This window comes from Condylostylus longicornis, unplaced genomic scaffold (assembly GCF_029603195.1).
Source record: "Condylostylus longicornis isolate FDR11 unplaced genomic scaffold, ASM2960319v2 ptg000033l, whole genome shotgun sequence".
NCBI classification, from domain to species: Eukaryota; Metazoa; Arthropoda; class Insecta; order Diptera; family Dolichopodidae; genus Condylostylus; species Condylostylus longicornis.
This window is the reverse complement of record NW_026578002.1, coordinates 478565-495937: the sequence shown is the minus strand read 5'-3', so window position 1 is coordinate 495937 and position 17373 is coordinate 478565. Positions and strand designations below refer to the sequence as shown.

The following is a 17373-nucleotide window of genomic DNA, read 5'->3' as shown; positions in this document are numbered from 1 at the left end:
TTGTTAATTTGAAGCGGATGTTTGTAAATTTTTTTTGCTCTGCATTAGGAAGCAATTAAATATTTAGTTTATCATTAAAAAAAATTTGCAAAAACATTTTAATATTAATTTTTTTTTTTGTTTTTAAATTTGAAGAATTTTATTTGAAAAGCAAGGAAACATTATTGGAGTAAAATTGTTGGACACGAAAAATATGTTTAAAATTTAAGATATAGAATTAAAGTATAATGCATAAGTGCGTGTTTAGTTTTTACACTGGTATTTACATTTCATGCTAAATTTAGAGAAAAAAAAAATTAATGGATTTAAAGAATAATGTAAAATTTCTTTCATATTCTCGTTTTAATTTCGGATGACATCAGTTTTTGAATTAAATTTATTTTTGAAATGTAAGAATAAATTTTAACTAATATTAGTACTGTTGCTTGTTGTTCTTTATATTTTAAAATTTTAAATGAAAAAATTTCAATTCTGTTCAAATGCGTTGATATAGGAACCAAAATTCTGATTGAAATTTCTGTAGACTCGAACACAAATCTATGATTGTATGAATAAAGTAAATAACAAATTTTTTTTTCTTAAAAAATTATTCATTATATATATTTTAAGTGAAAATTAAAATTTTTGAATTTTAAAGTTTTTATTTTAATTTTAATTTATATGATTTTAATTTATAAAATATTTCTCAAAAGCAAGTTCTTGCTATTTGAGATTTTAATAGTTTTTCTATTTTTAATCTATTTTTTTATATTGTTACAGTGACATCTAGCTTAGGAAATGATTATTTTCTTCTCTGGATCTTTGATGGTAAATATTACACAAAAATCTATTTGTACGGAGATGTCGCTGTGGTAGATAAATTTATATTTATTTATTTTTGCACTTTATTTTATAGAGATATTTCGCCTATACATATGCAATTAATTTCTTTTTTCCAAGAATTATTTTTTTTTAATTTTAAATTTTAAAAATATTTTATTGGGAAAATTAAAATTATTTTTCAGTTTAATTTTGTTTTAAAATTTAAGAAATAGTGATGCTTTACATATGAACACTTCTTCAAAAACTTTAAAGCAAATCAACAAACACAATAATTTTCAATTAGATTATAAACTTCAATAATTAAATTATTAACTTTGGCATAAATACTGACAATATTCTTAAGAAATGTAATCGATGATCTCAAATTTATCTTATTGAAAATTAAAAAAAAAATAAAATATTGATAAGGAAAAATTTTTTTTTAAAGAGCATGGCATAGCCACTAAGTTCATTTCCTATACCTACACTTAATATTCGCATAAAATCTATATATATACATACGCACATAAAATTATTTTCTTTCAATAAATTAGGTTAGAGGTAATTGATTCTGCTGGTACATTAGTCTGAAGCTGTAATTACCACAAAAACAAGAAAATAAAAAAATAATCAAATAAAAAATAAAAATATATTTGTAACCAATTGTGGTTTTAAAGAGTGTATTTGCCAGTCTGCCTTTTTCAATATATTTGCAATTATTAAGTGTGTGTGTGTGTTATTTTTGAATGTGTTTGTAATATTCACATTAAATTATTAATTAGAAAAATTTTTAAAAGGAAATAAAATCATTTTTTTTTTTAATTTTTTATTTTTGCATACTGCGACAAACTCGAACATATCGATTTTCATTCATCTTTTTACAAAATAATAAATTTTATTTTTATAATTAAAAATTTTTAATCAGACTCTTTTCAATAAATATTTTCAAATTATTTGAATAGTTTTGTGCAACCTTAGAAATCGTACATAATTATTTAGTATAAAAAAAGAAAATATTTTTATTAAATTTATAAAATTTATTATTAATAAATTTTGTTCATATGCGCCATTAATGTGCGCTCTATAGAATGTTACAGATCTCAACAGGCAAGAATTATAATTTTAATTTGTAGAACATTTAGACTATAGTAAATCTTAGATTTAACAGATGCCAATTGTGTAAACTATTTTCAAATAAATTTTCTAACAATTTAAAATTTTCTATTAATTTCGCGTTTTGGTATTCTTTCATAAAATTGAGATTAAGTACACGAAAAGTTTTGAAGAACACCATTATAATTCTTTCAATTACTGCATGCTTTTTTTTATTTATTTTTAATATTTTCTGAAATTTAATACTTAGTGTAAAGTTATTTCTTTTGTGGGTGAACATTAATATTTTAAAAGTTTATTTTGTTGTTCTTATTTTTTAATTTTCAACTTCTTCAGTTTCTTATTATATTTGGGCAACAATTCATGAAATAAGTTGATATTATTGTTCATCAACATCATCGTCATCATCATCATCAGCATTATCATTGAAATCTTTTTATAATATGAAATTAGCGTTAATGTGCATACAAGGAATATTATTAACTTTAACTCTCTACATATACGTTACAGCCTGCTAATAAAATTAGAATTAAATGTTAGAATTTGTTGCGTTCCTTTGACATGAATATAACACTCCAAGCTACCATATAAGAGTATTTGAGAGTATTTTGTAAATGAAATGTTGCTTAAAAAGAATCTACTGCATTATTTAAATTAAATGCATATTTTGTTTCATATTTCAAAATATTTTAAAATATTGCATATGATTAGGATGAGACAAGGAAAAAAAGCAATTTAAAAAAATGTTAATAAAATGATCGAATTTAAGGGTTAGTGCGGTAGTTAAGACAAGGCGACATACCATTAGCATTTTGTTTTTATAGAAATTCGGAAAAGCTTGCAGTTTCTGATATTCTGAAATATAATACTTCAAAAATCTAAATTTCGATTTGTGATAACTAGAAGAGAAAGCTGCTAAGATTTGAAGCTTCTACAATTTATCGTGTAAAAGGAAAACGTTATAAAAATTGAAAAAATAAGAGTTTTGAATAAGGGATAATATTAAGAGCCATATTGTCTCCACAAACATAGTCGATCGAACAGACGCACAGAGTGGAACTAAAAAGTACTTTTATTTTGCATTTTATTTACATTTGAAAAGTTCTGAAGTACTCGTCACCTACAAATTTAAATATCTAAGATTTGACGTTTATTTCTTAAGTAAAATGTGACACCATTTAATGTACATAACTGTACTACTATTTTCAATTACTTATCCCTTTTTACAGGGTAGTGTTGTTGGGATTGTTATACGTTTAGAGTATTATATTTTTTTAAAAGGAACGCTGTTAATATTAAAAATTAAGAGTTTTGCAAAGAATAAATAAACTTTCAAGGAAAATTTTGTAAAATTAGGTAGCAATATACGACTCGTTTAATATTATTAACCATAGGAGAGCTCTAGATTTGTCAGACAATATTGTCTTATAATAAGATTATAAAAATAATTGTTAAGGTAATTTTGTTATACTTATTTAACTGACAATAGTCAACAACTATGTAATAAGAATAAATTAAATAAAGAATAAAAAAAAAAAAAAAAAAACATTTTATTTTGAAATAATGGAATGGAAATTCGTTATTAAATTTCAATATGACCTAAATTTTTTAATGTAATTCAAAAAAATAAAATTTTTAGTAATACTTTTAGTCATATATTCTTTAACTTTTATAACTCCTAAATTGGTTCTGCTTGCAGGTACTTATATATATATGTAAACTATATTATAAAAGTATTAGAAGGCACTTAGAAGGTAAAAGACACAAAGTTTTTTGCAAAAAACTAAAATTTTCTTTAAAAAAATCAATTAATCGAAATTATTAAATTATTGCAATAAAAATTGTCAAAAGCCTCACAGATTGAAAACGAATAGAACCTAATACCGTTACTATCTCTAAAAGAATCCGGCTGACTCGTCAATCTTTTTTATTTATAAATAAACTAGCTGAGGAGCCAAACATGTATATGCAAATTTTTCGAATTCAGAAATTTCAGACTGGGGATCTACCAGCACTGCATATGAGTGTATGGGAAATGAATTATAGAATCCTCTTCGGAGATCGATTTTGGTGCGGTCTACCTTTCTTGTATGTTTCCCAATAATGTCCTGGCAAAGTTACTTTAATAGTGCCAATATCTTGCCGCTGGATGAGATATAAAATCGCCCTTCTGCGAAGCATATTGGCTATAATAGGTGGGATTATAAAAGGATTTGTGTTATTTTATCATTTGCAAGGTATCTTATAAAAAAAGCCAGCTGATTACGATTGAAGTACTCCAAAATTGTAATTTACTACACTGCGTTTTTGTGGTGTTATTTTTGAAGAATCGCTCCTTAATAGTTTTTTATGAAGTACGGAGCAAAAAACACTTTAATTTGTTGAATCGCAACAGGGACCAAAACTTATTTTATATATAAATATCAAAATTTTTTTATTATGTCAAAAATCTATTGGTTAAAGAATCAACTTGCATCGAACTTTTGAGCATCTTAATATGTTTTGAAAAAACACCTTTGTCTACCCATGCGCCCAATATTTCAAAATAAATTTGATTTTGCAAATAATGAAATTTTTTTTTGAATTTTAAAAACATGGCCCATTTTCCACGAACTCTGAAGAAATTTCGAAGAAAATTGTTTTGTACATTTTGGTGTTTTAAATTTTCTCGAAGGGGTAACAGATGTTTTAATGCAAATTTATAAAGATTGCATTGGCAATTTAAAACCTATTGACTTTCTAATTATGTACTAAATTTATTAACAGTTCCGTTTCAAAAAAAAAATTTAATCTGTATTAAAAAAAAATTAAAACAATTTTTAATAATAATTTCCGTATTTAAATAAAAATAAGCACAATTGCACACACACAAGCATTGATGTTATACACCATTCAATATATATATATATATACATTAAAATTCTATAGTTTCCCTTTAAGAAATTTAAGCTTTATACAAGTAAATGTAATAAGAATATGAAATGCAAAAATAAATTCATTTAAAAGAAAATTCATGAATTTTGAAGCGTGTTCAAGTTCCAGATTCAACTTTTACATTCAAAAAAAAATATTATAAACAGATTATTGTCATAATATAACTATATACACAGAGTGTATGGTATTAATATGGTATTCCTGAAGAAGGGTTTCAAAATAGGTTCAGACGAATAAAAAATATTAGGGGATCCCCCATTTTTTTCACCCTCCTTGTTCTCTAAAACCAGTTAAATTTTTATATTTTGTCCCTATAACTTGAGGACAGGATATAACTTGGACAGCAAATTTCCTCTACTCATTTTAAAGCTTATATAATTCCTCTTCTAGGTATGTCAAAAATTTTCTTAGTTTGACAAATATTCAAAATTTTTAAAAATTTTTCCCGGCAACTTATTCTTTTCCTGTTACTTAACTCATAATTAAATGTCGCTTAAAAAAGTTACTAACCTAGTAGTTTTTTTTAAGCCAACTAGCAAAAATTGATATTTTGACTTTTCTTTTAACAAAAATTTTGATACTTTGGGTGTACCATCGAATCACGGGTATACCCTGTATAATAAAATAAAAAGTCATACAGATTTGCGGTAAAATAATATCATATTTTTTGTTTTTCTATTTTTAATATTAAATTATTTTATATTTTTCTCATATTTTTCCCTTATACATACTTTTTACCTTTATATTTCATCCATTTTTAAGGTAATGTCAGAAAATGATACGTCAGTAAAATACAAATAAAATATTTGCATTTTATGAACGGGAAAAATAAAATTTCAAATCAAATATTAAGTGGTGTGTGTGTGTGTATGCATAAAGTAAAAAAAAATTGAAAATAGAGTAAAAGAGATGGGCAATCCTGAATTAAAATGTGGTAAATATTTTTTTTTTTAATATTTTTTTTGTATTTTTTTCATCTTAAAACAAAACAGTGTACATAAAATAAGAAAAAGTTTAAAATCAGATCAGTTGACATTTTTTTTTAATTGTTACTTATTTCATTATATATTTGTACATATATTTGTAAATTACAAGTGTGTGCACATGTTTTGCATGCATTTCATATATGTGCATATATATGTTAGCACCTTTATTTTATAATTTTTATATTCAATTTCTGAATGCCTTTGCAAATCTTTTGTATAAGACTTCTCAGCTGTAACTGGTTTTTATGATTTAAGCGTAAAACATTTTAAAAATTTCAACAGTTTAATTAAATCATTCCTTGACGAATTGTCAAAGTGATAAAATCTATAATTAAAAAATAATTAAAATAAAATATTACATTTTAAATAATTTAAGAAATCTTAAAATCAAAAATAAAAAAAAAGTAAAAATTAATAAAATAAAATAAAATTTCTAAAACAAAAAGAAAAACAAGAAAAAGGATACCAGCTCAAATAATTTTTTTTTTTGCGATGAAAAAAAAATTGGTTTATCTTAATTAAATTAAATTAATTTAAATTAAATTTTAGAAAATTAAAAATTTAGAAAGTGTTCACCGAGCGTCATTCGAAAATATTTGACAATAAAATTTTACAAGAGAAAATATTTTGCAAGGGGAAACATTCGAAAATTCTATTCGGTTGCATTTAATTTTCACAAATACTTCGGTTGATCGGAGTTGAAATAATTTTCTCAATTAATTAACAATATTGTTGAAAATTTTTAATATTAAAAAGGAAGATTTTCTTTATGATTGAAATAAAAAATAGTTATTTCAGCTATATAAAAGAGAAATTCTGTTATACAAAATTTGTTATATTAAGGATTTGACATTTATTTTCAATGTAACGTAAATGTATAAAACCGTCTACTGGAATAAATGTGAGTAATTACTCATTTTAACTATTTTTATATACGTTGGCGTAATTAAGAGAATTATACTCATAGTTATGAGTGGTACAAGTTCTTAAAAGGACCGTAGCTCCCATTTTTTGGTTATTTAATATTATACCATATTGGTCTCATAATTGAAGAATATTATATTTAGAATAGTATTGCGGACTATTCAAATTTGATTAAAGAAAATTACAATACGACAAAATCAAAGATTTAATTTGAGTCTGATGAAAATGGTTCAAGGGAACACTATTTGACATCAGACTTTGTTTGACAGCAGATATTAGAAATTACTATCAGATTCTTTAACAGTAAAATAGATATTTTGATGATAATTGTTTGTAGCGAAATTATTAATTTTTGACGTAAAATCTTTGGCTCCATCAGATGATTTCGTTCTGATAAGTTAACAGTAATCACATTTTGTCGTAAATTTAATCTAAAATTTTTTTGTATAATTAAATAGTATACCTTATATTTAACGGTTAAACTAATTCTTGTCGTTCTTCATTTGACAATTTTGACATTTCATTAAAAAATTTAATTTTCCAATAAATTAAGATTTGTTCAATTGCATTTTCGTTATTTTTTAATAAATTATTTAAATATTTCATATTCATACACAAAAATGCTTCAGTATTTTAGGAAAATAGTATGTCCAACTCCAATTTTAAATAGGGGTTGCTTACACTATTATTATCTAAATGGAAATAATTTAGGATAATTACTTAAATGTCAAAACAATTAATTTGAAAATCAAATCTGTATTCCTGAAGTGGTTAAATTGACGTAAGTACGTAAAAAAATACGTATTATTAAAAATTTTCAATTACAAAGTGAATTTAGTTCTCAAATATTTTAGAAAATCTCATTTTATAAACAATAAAAATGATATAAATGATAAAAATTAAACAAATTTCAAATCAATTCAGATGTTCAATTAAAAATTTAAATTTTGAGTGAGAAATTTAGAACTTTTTTGAATTATAAATATATAATACTTAAGATGGACACTCAATTTTTAATTATGTGCATATTTTTCTCCAAAATTTACCACAATACAGTTTTGAAATGATTATGATTCATTCATAAGTACATAAATTCTCAAATTCAAATTATTTTTTCGTATAACAGTTCAACTAATTTTATTAAAAGTGTGCGTACATATGTGGTTTAAAACTAAATTTTATACAATACAAAAATTTCTGTATGTTTTCATTAACTGAGCATATTGAATGAATTTTAACCTGATTATTATATAGGATAGGTTGAATGAACGGACCTAAAACAAGTATGGTTTCTTTATATAATTAAACTGAGTTGAACTTTTTGAAAAATTTTATACATATTTACAAATAATTATTTCTTTTATTTAATTTTCTTTTACACAATAATATATCCAGCTCCTTAAATAACTGACATCCATAGATGTGATATGATTATCAACACTAATTTGTTATAATAAGTGTACGTACAATGATTTTTAAATGTGATTTTTCTTATATACAATGACGTTTAGGTACATGTAGTAAAAACGAAACTCTATGTGTAAAACTTGTCAAAATAGTTCACAGAGTTGGAATAATTTTAAAACACAAAGAGTGTAAAGAGAAAAAAAAATTAAATTGAAATGAAATACTTTGATATTTATTTTATTTTTATAAATTGTACATTGTGTGTGTACATTTGTGTATGTTCATATATGAATGTACAAATAGAAATAAGTAGACTTTGTTCTCTCCCGATCTTAGGCAATTTTATCATGCCTTTTTCTTGTTTTTCTATAAAGTAATTTGATATTTTTGAATGGATTAATTTGCACTTTATATTTTTAAGTTACGACATTTGTTTTGTTGTTTTGCAAACTGTGACGAGTGACTGGAAATCAACTGAATCAAAAAAAAATGAATGAATTACAAAAAAATATACAAAATAACGAAATAAAAAAAAATTTTCTTAAATTTTTAGATAAAAATTAACACGAAATTAATTTCTATATAAAATTTTGTGACAATAATTGTGATTTATAAAAATTAATTTTTTGAAATAAAAATCTAACAATTTCCATAATTTTTAACTTCTAATATCCTTTATTTCATTAAAGAGAACTGAAATCGGTTGGTGAATAGATATGAAATGAAAATAAAAAAAAAAAATTTCAATTTTTTTAAAATTCTAGCACCATTCGAAATCAGTGCTTTTATAATGAAGAATTCATCATAAATTTATTAAAAAAAAAAATAAATTTTTAAGTCCTGACCTGATTGATAAGGATTTTTAATTTTATGTAATTTAATTAAATAGCTGGGAATTGCATTTAAATGATATTTTTTAATTGACTACTTCCCGGTGGAGTATCGTTAAATTTACGCTCAAAATAATGGCTCTTATTTCAAATGCGCAAGGGTTAATTGTATTTTAAAATATTATGAAAATTATGACTGACTACAAAATATGACAATATTACCACTATAAAAAAAATCTAATTAAAATATTTAAAATTGCTCAAAATTTAAATCGCTTCGTGCGCAATGGGTTAACAGTTTAACTGGAATTGAAATGTCAAAACTGCATATCAATAAATAATTTTTGGTATTAAATTGATGAGTTTATAAAAGTTCGGAATTTTTTATAAAATAATAAGATGAAGCTTTAAAAATATGGGAAACCTTACAAATATAATATTAAAACTTTCTAATTGGCACAAATATATAATAATGACAAAATGAAAGTATTTTGTTCACCACCTATTTTTTCACCATATAACAATGACAAGAATAAAAAAAAATCAATAAAAATCTTAAATTATAAATTCTCTGCATGATAAATTTGATAAATAGAAGCCGAACTAAAAATATTAATTTATTTATAAAGAAATACTAGTCAGACTCGGATTACTCCCATTGATAATGAGTATCATTAATCAACTATATGAAATACAAAATACAATTAAAAATTGAAACAACTTGGAACTGGATTAAAGGAGATTAATTAAATAAGTAAGAAGAACAGGAGGAAAATTAATAAGAAGACAACATTGGATACGATTTTTTTTAGTTACAACAATTAAGAACATAATATACAAACACTATTTCAAGCGCTCATAATTAAAAAAAATTTCCGATAATTCAATTAACATCGATTAAATATTTGAAGAATTTCTAATTATGGAATAGTTGAAGTGATCGTCGAGTATAACTTATATTTTGGAATATAAAATCTAGACAAGGAATTTTTTAATGGATACGGTTTAACTGTTTCTTGCTTTTTGGATATTTGAATATTTAAAAAAAAATTTATTTTTGCTTATCAAATTACTCATATGTTTTTTAAAAAATTACACTGTTAATGTTATTACAAATCATAGAATTTTCCAAATCCACTAATTTGTTTAAGCCGACATCTCTAATATTATAAAAGACCTATCTGTTATACTATATAAGATGAATAACATTCAATTACATAAATAAACTTATGGTTGGTTACTAACAATTTCAATAATAAGTAATTTTAATAATAAATAAATAAATAAAAAAAAAAAAAACAAATATTTTAAAATTTTCCATAATAATTATTGTTTATTTTTCACCACAGGTGAGAAAGTCCTTAAAATTAGAAAAAAAAAAACATTATTAGTAATTAATTATGTTTTATAAATTTAATTAATAATATTTTTATAATTTTCTTTTTCTCTTTTTTGTTTTGTTTTTTTTTAATATAAATTATTTTCTTTAATAGTTTCATTTTACAAATACATTATTTTTTCATTTATTTATTTATTTTTAATTAATTTTTTAAATTTATGTCAGGAAATCTTTACCGATAATTTAAGAATCTTTGCCAAATTTTTTATATCTATAGTTAATTTCCATCATACATTCAATTATACATACATAGGCAAATATATATAATTTTATAAATTTGATATTTAATATTAATTTCTTTTTATTGTTTTACCAAATGAAATTAAATTAAAAAAATGGTAAGTTTTAAAAATTAAAATTTTCTTTTCATATTTTGAATTATGAGAATAAAAAATATTCATAATTATACATTAAATATCGCTCGTTTGCTGCAACACTGACATAACTCAAAATTTGGACATTTTAGAAATTCTCCTAATTTTAAAGGTTTTGAAGTAATTAATATGTTTTTCTGCTTCTAGCATTTAAAACTGGAAAATTAGTGGTTTTGCACAAAAAAAAAATATTTTAAGTGCTCATTTTTTTATAAAATGATTCAGAAGTCGTATTTTTTAAATTATGTCACTGTTATGTCGCTGTTATGTCACTGTTATGACAGCAAATGAACGACATATACTCAAATGATATTTTTTATTAAATAATAAACTCTTACAATTTCATTTTTCCAAATAAAACCTATTCTATTATTATTTTATTAAATACATATTGATAATTTTAAATAAAATCTTATATAAATATTACACTTATTATTAGAACTTAAATTGAGACAAAAAAAAAATTAATAATCTTATTTAAAATTATAGGAATTCTCTTTCATTTTTTTCTTCTATTAAATATTAATATTTATTACATACAAAAAAAAAAACTTAATCACAAAAGAAATAAAAATTAGAAAATTTCATGCCAATTACTTAGCTATATAAATTATGAATTTAATTAGAAAAAAAATTTAAAATTATATAAAATATAAAACACGTTTTTTCAATAATAAGTAGAATATTATTTTTAATATAGATAAATTAATTAATGTATATATTAGTTAAATATAACATTTATAATTAAAATTATAATTTTATAATCTATTGTGAATAAAAACAATAATATAAAAGGAAAAAAAAATTTAAATTAAATAAAATTTTCATTGAAATCAAATTAATAATAATTAATAATTTTAAATAAAAAAGAAAATAATTGAAAAAACACTCATAAAAATTCTTAAATTTAAAATTTTGTATATAATTTTAGTATATAGATTTATAAAACTCTTATTAAAATACGAATTTTTCATTACAAAAATAAATAAATTCAAACGCTATAGAAATTTAAAGGATATTCTTTCAAAAAAAAATTCTAGTCAAATCTGTTTGTTTCCCGATAGAACTTGAATTAATTAATTTATCCAAAAAATATTTTAAAATTTAATTTATATCATGGGGGTTTTCGTTTATGCACGCTGCGCTGAAAGTTCTACATTAGAACTAAAATTTCTAAGTAGCAGCAAAAATACTATGCAAAAAATTTAGCTTAGTTTTTTTTTTGTTTACGTAGTCTACAAATTTTGAAACTTCTAAATAATTAGTCTTTCGAAAAAAAACAGAAATGACGTTGTCCCAATACTTTTCGCCACCCAATTGCTTGCAAAATAAAGAAATCGTAACAAGATTTGAAGACTTAAAGAAAACTTACTTTAATAACAGTAATTTCCGAACGATTTATATTTTAAGTGTATGCAGTGTGAATTTTCGAACGTACTACAAGCTAGGACTATTCTAGAACTGAAACCGCCCCCATTTTTAATAAAAATTTGAGAATTTTATTATGATTTATTGATAGTATAGAAATAAAAAATTTAGAATTTTAATGGGCTTTTAGTTATATTAATAAATTGCAAGAAGCACGGGATAAGTTGCACGGGATATTAAATTTCAATTGCGTATACATACAATATAATTTAGAATACTATTTTGTACACAAATTGCATATTGAATTTAAATATTTTTGAAAATGAAAAATTCAATATTTAAATAAAATTTAAAGTCTATTAAATAATTTTACACATAGTTTTTTTTTTAGTAAAAAAAAAATGTGATAAAATATGAAAAAATCCATGCGACATTCAATTTCCAATAATATCTTCAAAATTACCATAATAACGGTATTAATATACAATTCAGCTTACATCTTTTAATTGCTGAATTTTGTATTAATACTTTAATATTGCAATTTTGAACTTAATGCAAACCTAAACAATTCAATAATTTGAGCTTGCAAGCTAAATTGTGTGGCAATGCGCTAATATATTATTGTAATATGAATGTGCAGGGAATTTCTCCCGGTTTTCTCATAAAATTTTTAATAAAATTAGTGCAGCGTAAAATCATATTTTTAAAATCATAATTTTTTATGCAGTGTGTGTTGTATTTATTTTAATTTAATAAATTTTCAATAATAAAATTTCATATTCGCTTAATTTGACAAAATATCGAATACAATGCAAATATTTAGATTTTAATTAATAGACGATAATTTTGGCAGTCGTTTTACTATTTGTAATTTTTCTTTTAATTGTTATACCAATAGTTAAGAAAGAGGTACGATCCTTGCAGGATTATTTTAAAATTGAAATTTTATAAAATTCATCAGGTGAAGTTTAATGCAGTGTTAAAAATGTCATCGTCAAAATGCCCTTAAATTAAAAAAAAAATTTTAAAATGATTCTAAAAATTTAAGTGATTGAAATTTTAAGGTAAGGTCATTTAATTTTACCGCAAAATGCGCAAATATCAATGGCTAACAATGGCCAATTCAAGGATGAGAACGACTAAATGATTAAAATTTACGATAAAATTTAAAATATTGATTTTTCTGAACTTTGAATTCAGCCTTGTGAATTTGTAATCTTTATTTTCAGAAATTTTAAAGGGAAATTTTATTTAATGAAATAGAAAAACTAGTTTTAATTCAGGGCTCTTCAAAATCTGAAATTATTTTCTTAAAACCAAAAATTTTTTCGTTTAAATGGCGTTTTTGTTTAATCAATTGTATTTTTAGACTATTTTTTAATTTATCCTCCAAACAAAAGTGATTATTTTTTCCAAATATAGTCAATAGTTTTTATAATTAGTTAATCCTAAATTTTAGATAGTCAGTGTTTTCTTTAATTTACATACAACTAAATTTTATTTAATATAATATTTATATTTTGTTGCACTAGTCTTCTTCATCGCGTTTCGCTTTTGCTTGCAATTTACGCCATGTATCACCTAAAGCTTTTGCAAAATGATCATCAACTGAATGTGCCACAGAATTATCATTTGTTACCATAACAGTTGTTGTGCGAGGTGGTGGAGAAGGACTTCTTCTATTATTAATTGGAGATTTTTGTTGTTTATTAATTTGATGCGCCTGCTGTTGTTGTTGTTGTTTTGGTTGGTTTTTTTGTTCACGTTTTGTTAAATGTGATGTTGTTAATGATGTTGCACCACTATTATTTAATGTTGCGGCTGTTGTTATCGCCGGTGTTGGTGTTAACTGTTTAGGTGATGTTGGTGATTCAATTGTTGGTGAATTTGGTTTAATACTAAGTGATGGTGATGTTGATAATGCTGGTGATGAAGCACCACTTGCTAATGAGGATGATGACATTTTTGGTGAATTGGAACCAGATGATGGTGAAATTGATGATGATGATTTATTATTAATTTTATTATTATTTCCGAATAATACCAAGTAATCAGCACCAAGAGAACGACGAAAATGTTCATCAATTACTGGATCACACATTGAAATTGATTCTAAAATTTATAAAAGAAAATAAGATTAAATCAGATTTGAGCAAAATGCTAAAAATGTAAATAACAATTAAATAATAATTTTCAATAATTTTTTCTTAATTTGAATATTTTCTATACCTTGACTTCGATTATCATTCTCTCTATTCGATATCAAAGAATTACTATCACGTTTTGGAGGTGCTTGTGTTATAACACTAGGTCTGGCCAATGATGCAAATGTTGATCCAGGTAATGGTTCTCTATATGGTGGTGGAGGACTTCTTGGTTTCATTGTCGTTGATGTTACTGACATATCGAGTGGACTTTCAATTATTTGTGTGGTATTTGTTGATTCTGTTAATGGTTTTTGCTGTGATGGTGATGGTGATGAATTATTTTGAGATGGTGATGGTGAATGTGCTGCTGGTGATGATGGTAATCCTGTTACAATATTATGGGGTAAATGATATTCAGGTGCAGCACGCATTCGACGATCTCGCCTCCATTTTGTTGTTGGTAGTTCTTTGGTTGTAAGGCGAGAATCTGTTTTAAATAGAAGAAAAAATAAAAAAAAATTAATAATCTTGAATTTTAGTGCTTTATTATTTTATTTTAGAGATATTCTGTGTTATTAAATTTTCGAATTAATTATAGTGTCCAAGTTCTATGAAGGAACGTGACGTTCACGTTCAAAGAAGGTGGTACTGCAATTACATTAGATTTTAATGGTCGATGTTTCATCGGAAATATTTTTATTCATACTGCATAACAGACACACACTTTAACGATTTGTCGGCCTATTCACTCCTGAATCTCAAATTCGGCATAACTGATTTTCAAAAAGAAGTTGGAGGATATGCTTTGAGAATATAATGGTATAATTGACTTTTGGGGCACGTCATGACTAAGAATCTGAGCATTTATTACAAGCCCCAGTTTTGTATCTTACATTTTTGAAAATTTGATTTTTTTTTTGTCAACAAACACAATTAACAAACCTTTCTACAAAATTGAGTTTCAAAAATGAACTTCTATATCGGGTACTAAATTTACAGTTTTGTACGTGCATCAACGAAATTTTTTGTAATTTTCTAAATAATTTCTAGATATTTTGTGATTAGATCCGACTCAGCTAACAATAAATGTACGAAAATTTACAAATACGTACGAAAATTTACAAATGCCATACAGAAAACGATGACCACATTAAAAATAAAACAAAAGATTTCCAAATATTCTAATAACTTGACTCATTTATTAATTAGATTTTATTTTTTTTTTTTTTACTCTTCTCTAAAATATTGCTCTCAAATAACATTAAAGGGAAAATTTTAAACTGTAATTTAACTGTAAATTTCATAATCGAAAAATGCAATCAACTCAATAATAAAGAGAATAACTAAGTAAGTCATATATTGCTGTTTACTTATCCTAAGAAATGATTTAAAAATGAATGTGTCAGAGAACAACAATGAATTGATGAGTTATGAAAAAATTACAAAATAACAAACAGGTGTCAATGTACGAGCTCATATATTTGAGAGTGCACATATGTATGTATATATGTATATATATATCTACCTAAATATTACAATGTAAAATGATAAGGTACAAAAAAATTATTTTAGTTGTGAAATTTAATACATGAACTAAACTAGTTCATATGACAGGAAATAACGTTATTATAATTTAGGTAAGTATAAGCGATTATAACGGTAAGTCTTTTATCATTACTATTACTTTTCATTAAGTATTATAATTATTATCATATTACAAAAAAAAATATATATTCGGTGTCTTACATTTTCTTGACTTGTCTTATTATTTTGATAGGACACGCGCTTAAGCGATTGGTCATCGTAATGAAGTTAAACACAAAGTGATTTTGTACGTTTGTATATATTAAACCTGTATACAAATACAACCTAACGTTATATTACAATATAATGATAAAATGATTCATGATTTGAGAGCGTATAATAAATGCGTAGTAAATAACTGGAAATATTAAAATTTAGGAAATATTTTCTTATTAATTGAAAATATTTCCTTAGTAATTAATTTGAAATTTAATAAAAGTTGGGCTATTGAATGCTTTATGTACATATGTAGTATAATTACTGTTATCAGCAAAATTCATAATAATCGGATTAAATTTAGCTTTATTTTTATAATTTTAAAATTTCATTAAAAAATTGAGCGCCATTAGTGTTACTGATGTTCCAGCCTTCAATAAATTGTAGCATTATTTTTCGAAATCTAAGCAAATTTAATATTTGAATGATTTTATGATACCTTAATTTTATGTGTACCTCCAATTGATTGTTGAAATATAATATGTTTAACTTAATATTGCTCTTATTTATTTAAATATTTTAGAAATTTTCAAAAAAAAATTGCTCGCAACAACAGTAGCGCTCTTTCTTACACATTCTCCCTTTATTTACGTTAACGACAATGCATTTTAAACTACCGAAAGTTGAATAAGAAATTTAATAAACTTTATTAATAAATATAGTTAGCGGTGAGAAGTAAATGCTAGACATTTTTAGATTCTGTTAGGAATTTACAATGGATTTATTTACCAATATTATTTGCATAAAATGTTTTAGATGATTATATAAATAAGAGAATGTAAATTCCTAAAGAAAAATAAAGAAGTTCAAGCGAAAATTAAAAAATGCTTCTCAGAAAATAATGCTGAACATCCTCGACACTTATCACTCTACAGAAGAAATATTGTAGAAGCAGACTGTGTTTCATTTTAAGTATACCAACAAAATAACATTAAGTTTTAAAAGCTGCTTAATATTCCAGTTTTTAACGTATCTGTAACTGACACATATCTATTCAATTTCAGTAGTACTCTCATTCCTCAATTCTGCAAACACTGAAATCTATTGATGAATATGTCTGGTGAAAAAGCTATCACAGTTGAACAATATTCGAAGTAAAGAAATATTCGAATACATTTATTACAGGATAGCGAACAAGGCTTCTTAAAATGCCCTTTTGCATACATAAAAATTCGAAAAATTCATAAAATCTATTCAATTGTGTATTTCTGATATAAAAACTTTACATAAATATCATTATTAAATTTATGACAAACATTTATTTCGACGAAATTGTAAAACATTTTATAT

At 23.6% G+C, this 17373-nt stretch overlaps 1 protein-coding gene across 1 annotated transcript in view; it reads right to left on the bottom strand.

Annotated features, from left to right (window-relative positions):
- Nucleotides 1-11662: 11662 nt before the first annotated feature.
- LOC129608692 (mucin-2) overlaps nt 11663-17373 on the bottom strand; it is a 94393-nt gene continuing 88682 nt past the window's right edge. The window contains exons 3-4 of the mRNA XM_055520359.1: nt 14366-14770; nt 11663-14248 (exon numbers count right to left, since the gene is read on the bottom strand). Coding sequence (XP_055376334.1) covers nt 13665-14248; nt 14366-14770 — 989 coding nt within the window. The 3' untranslated portion in view covers nt 11663-13664. The remainder of the gene's footprint in view (nt 14249-14365; nt 14771-17373) is intronic.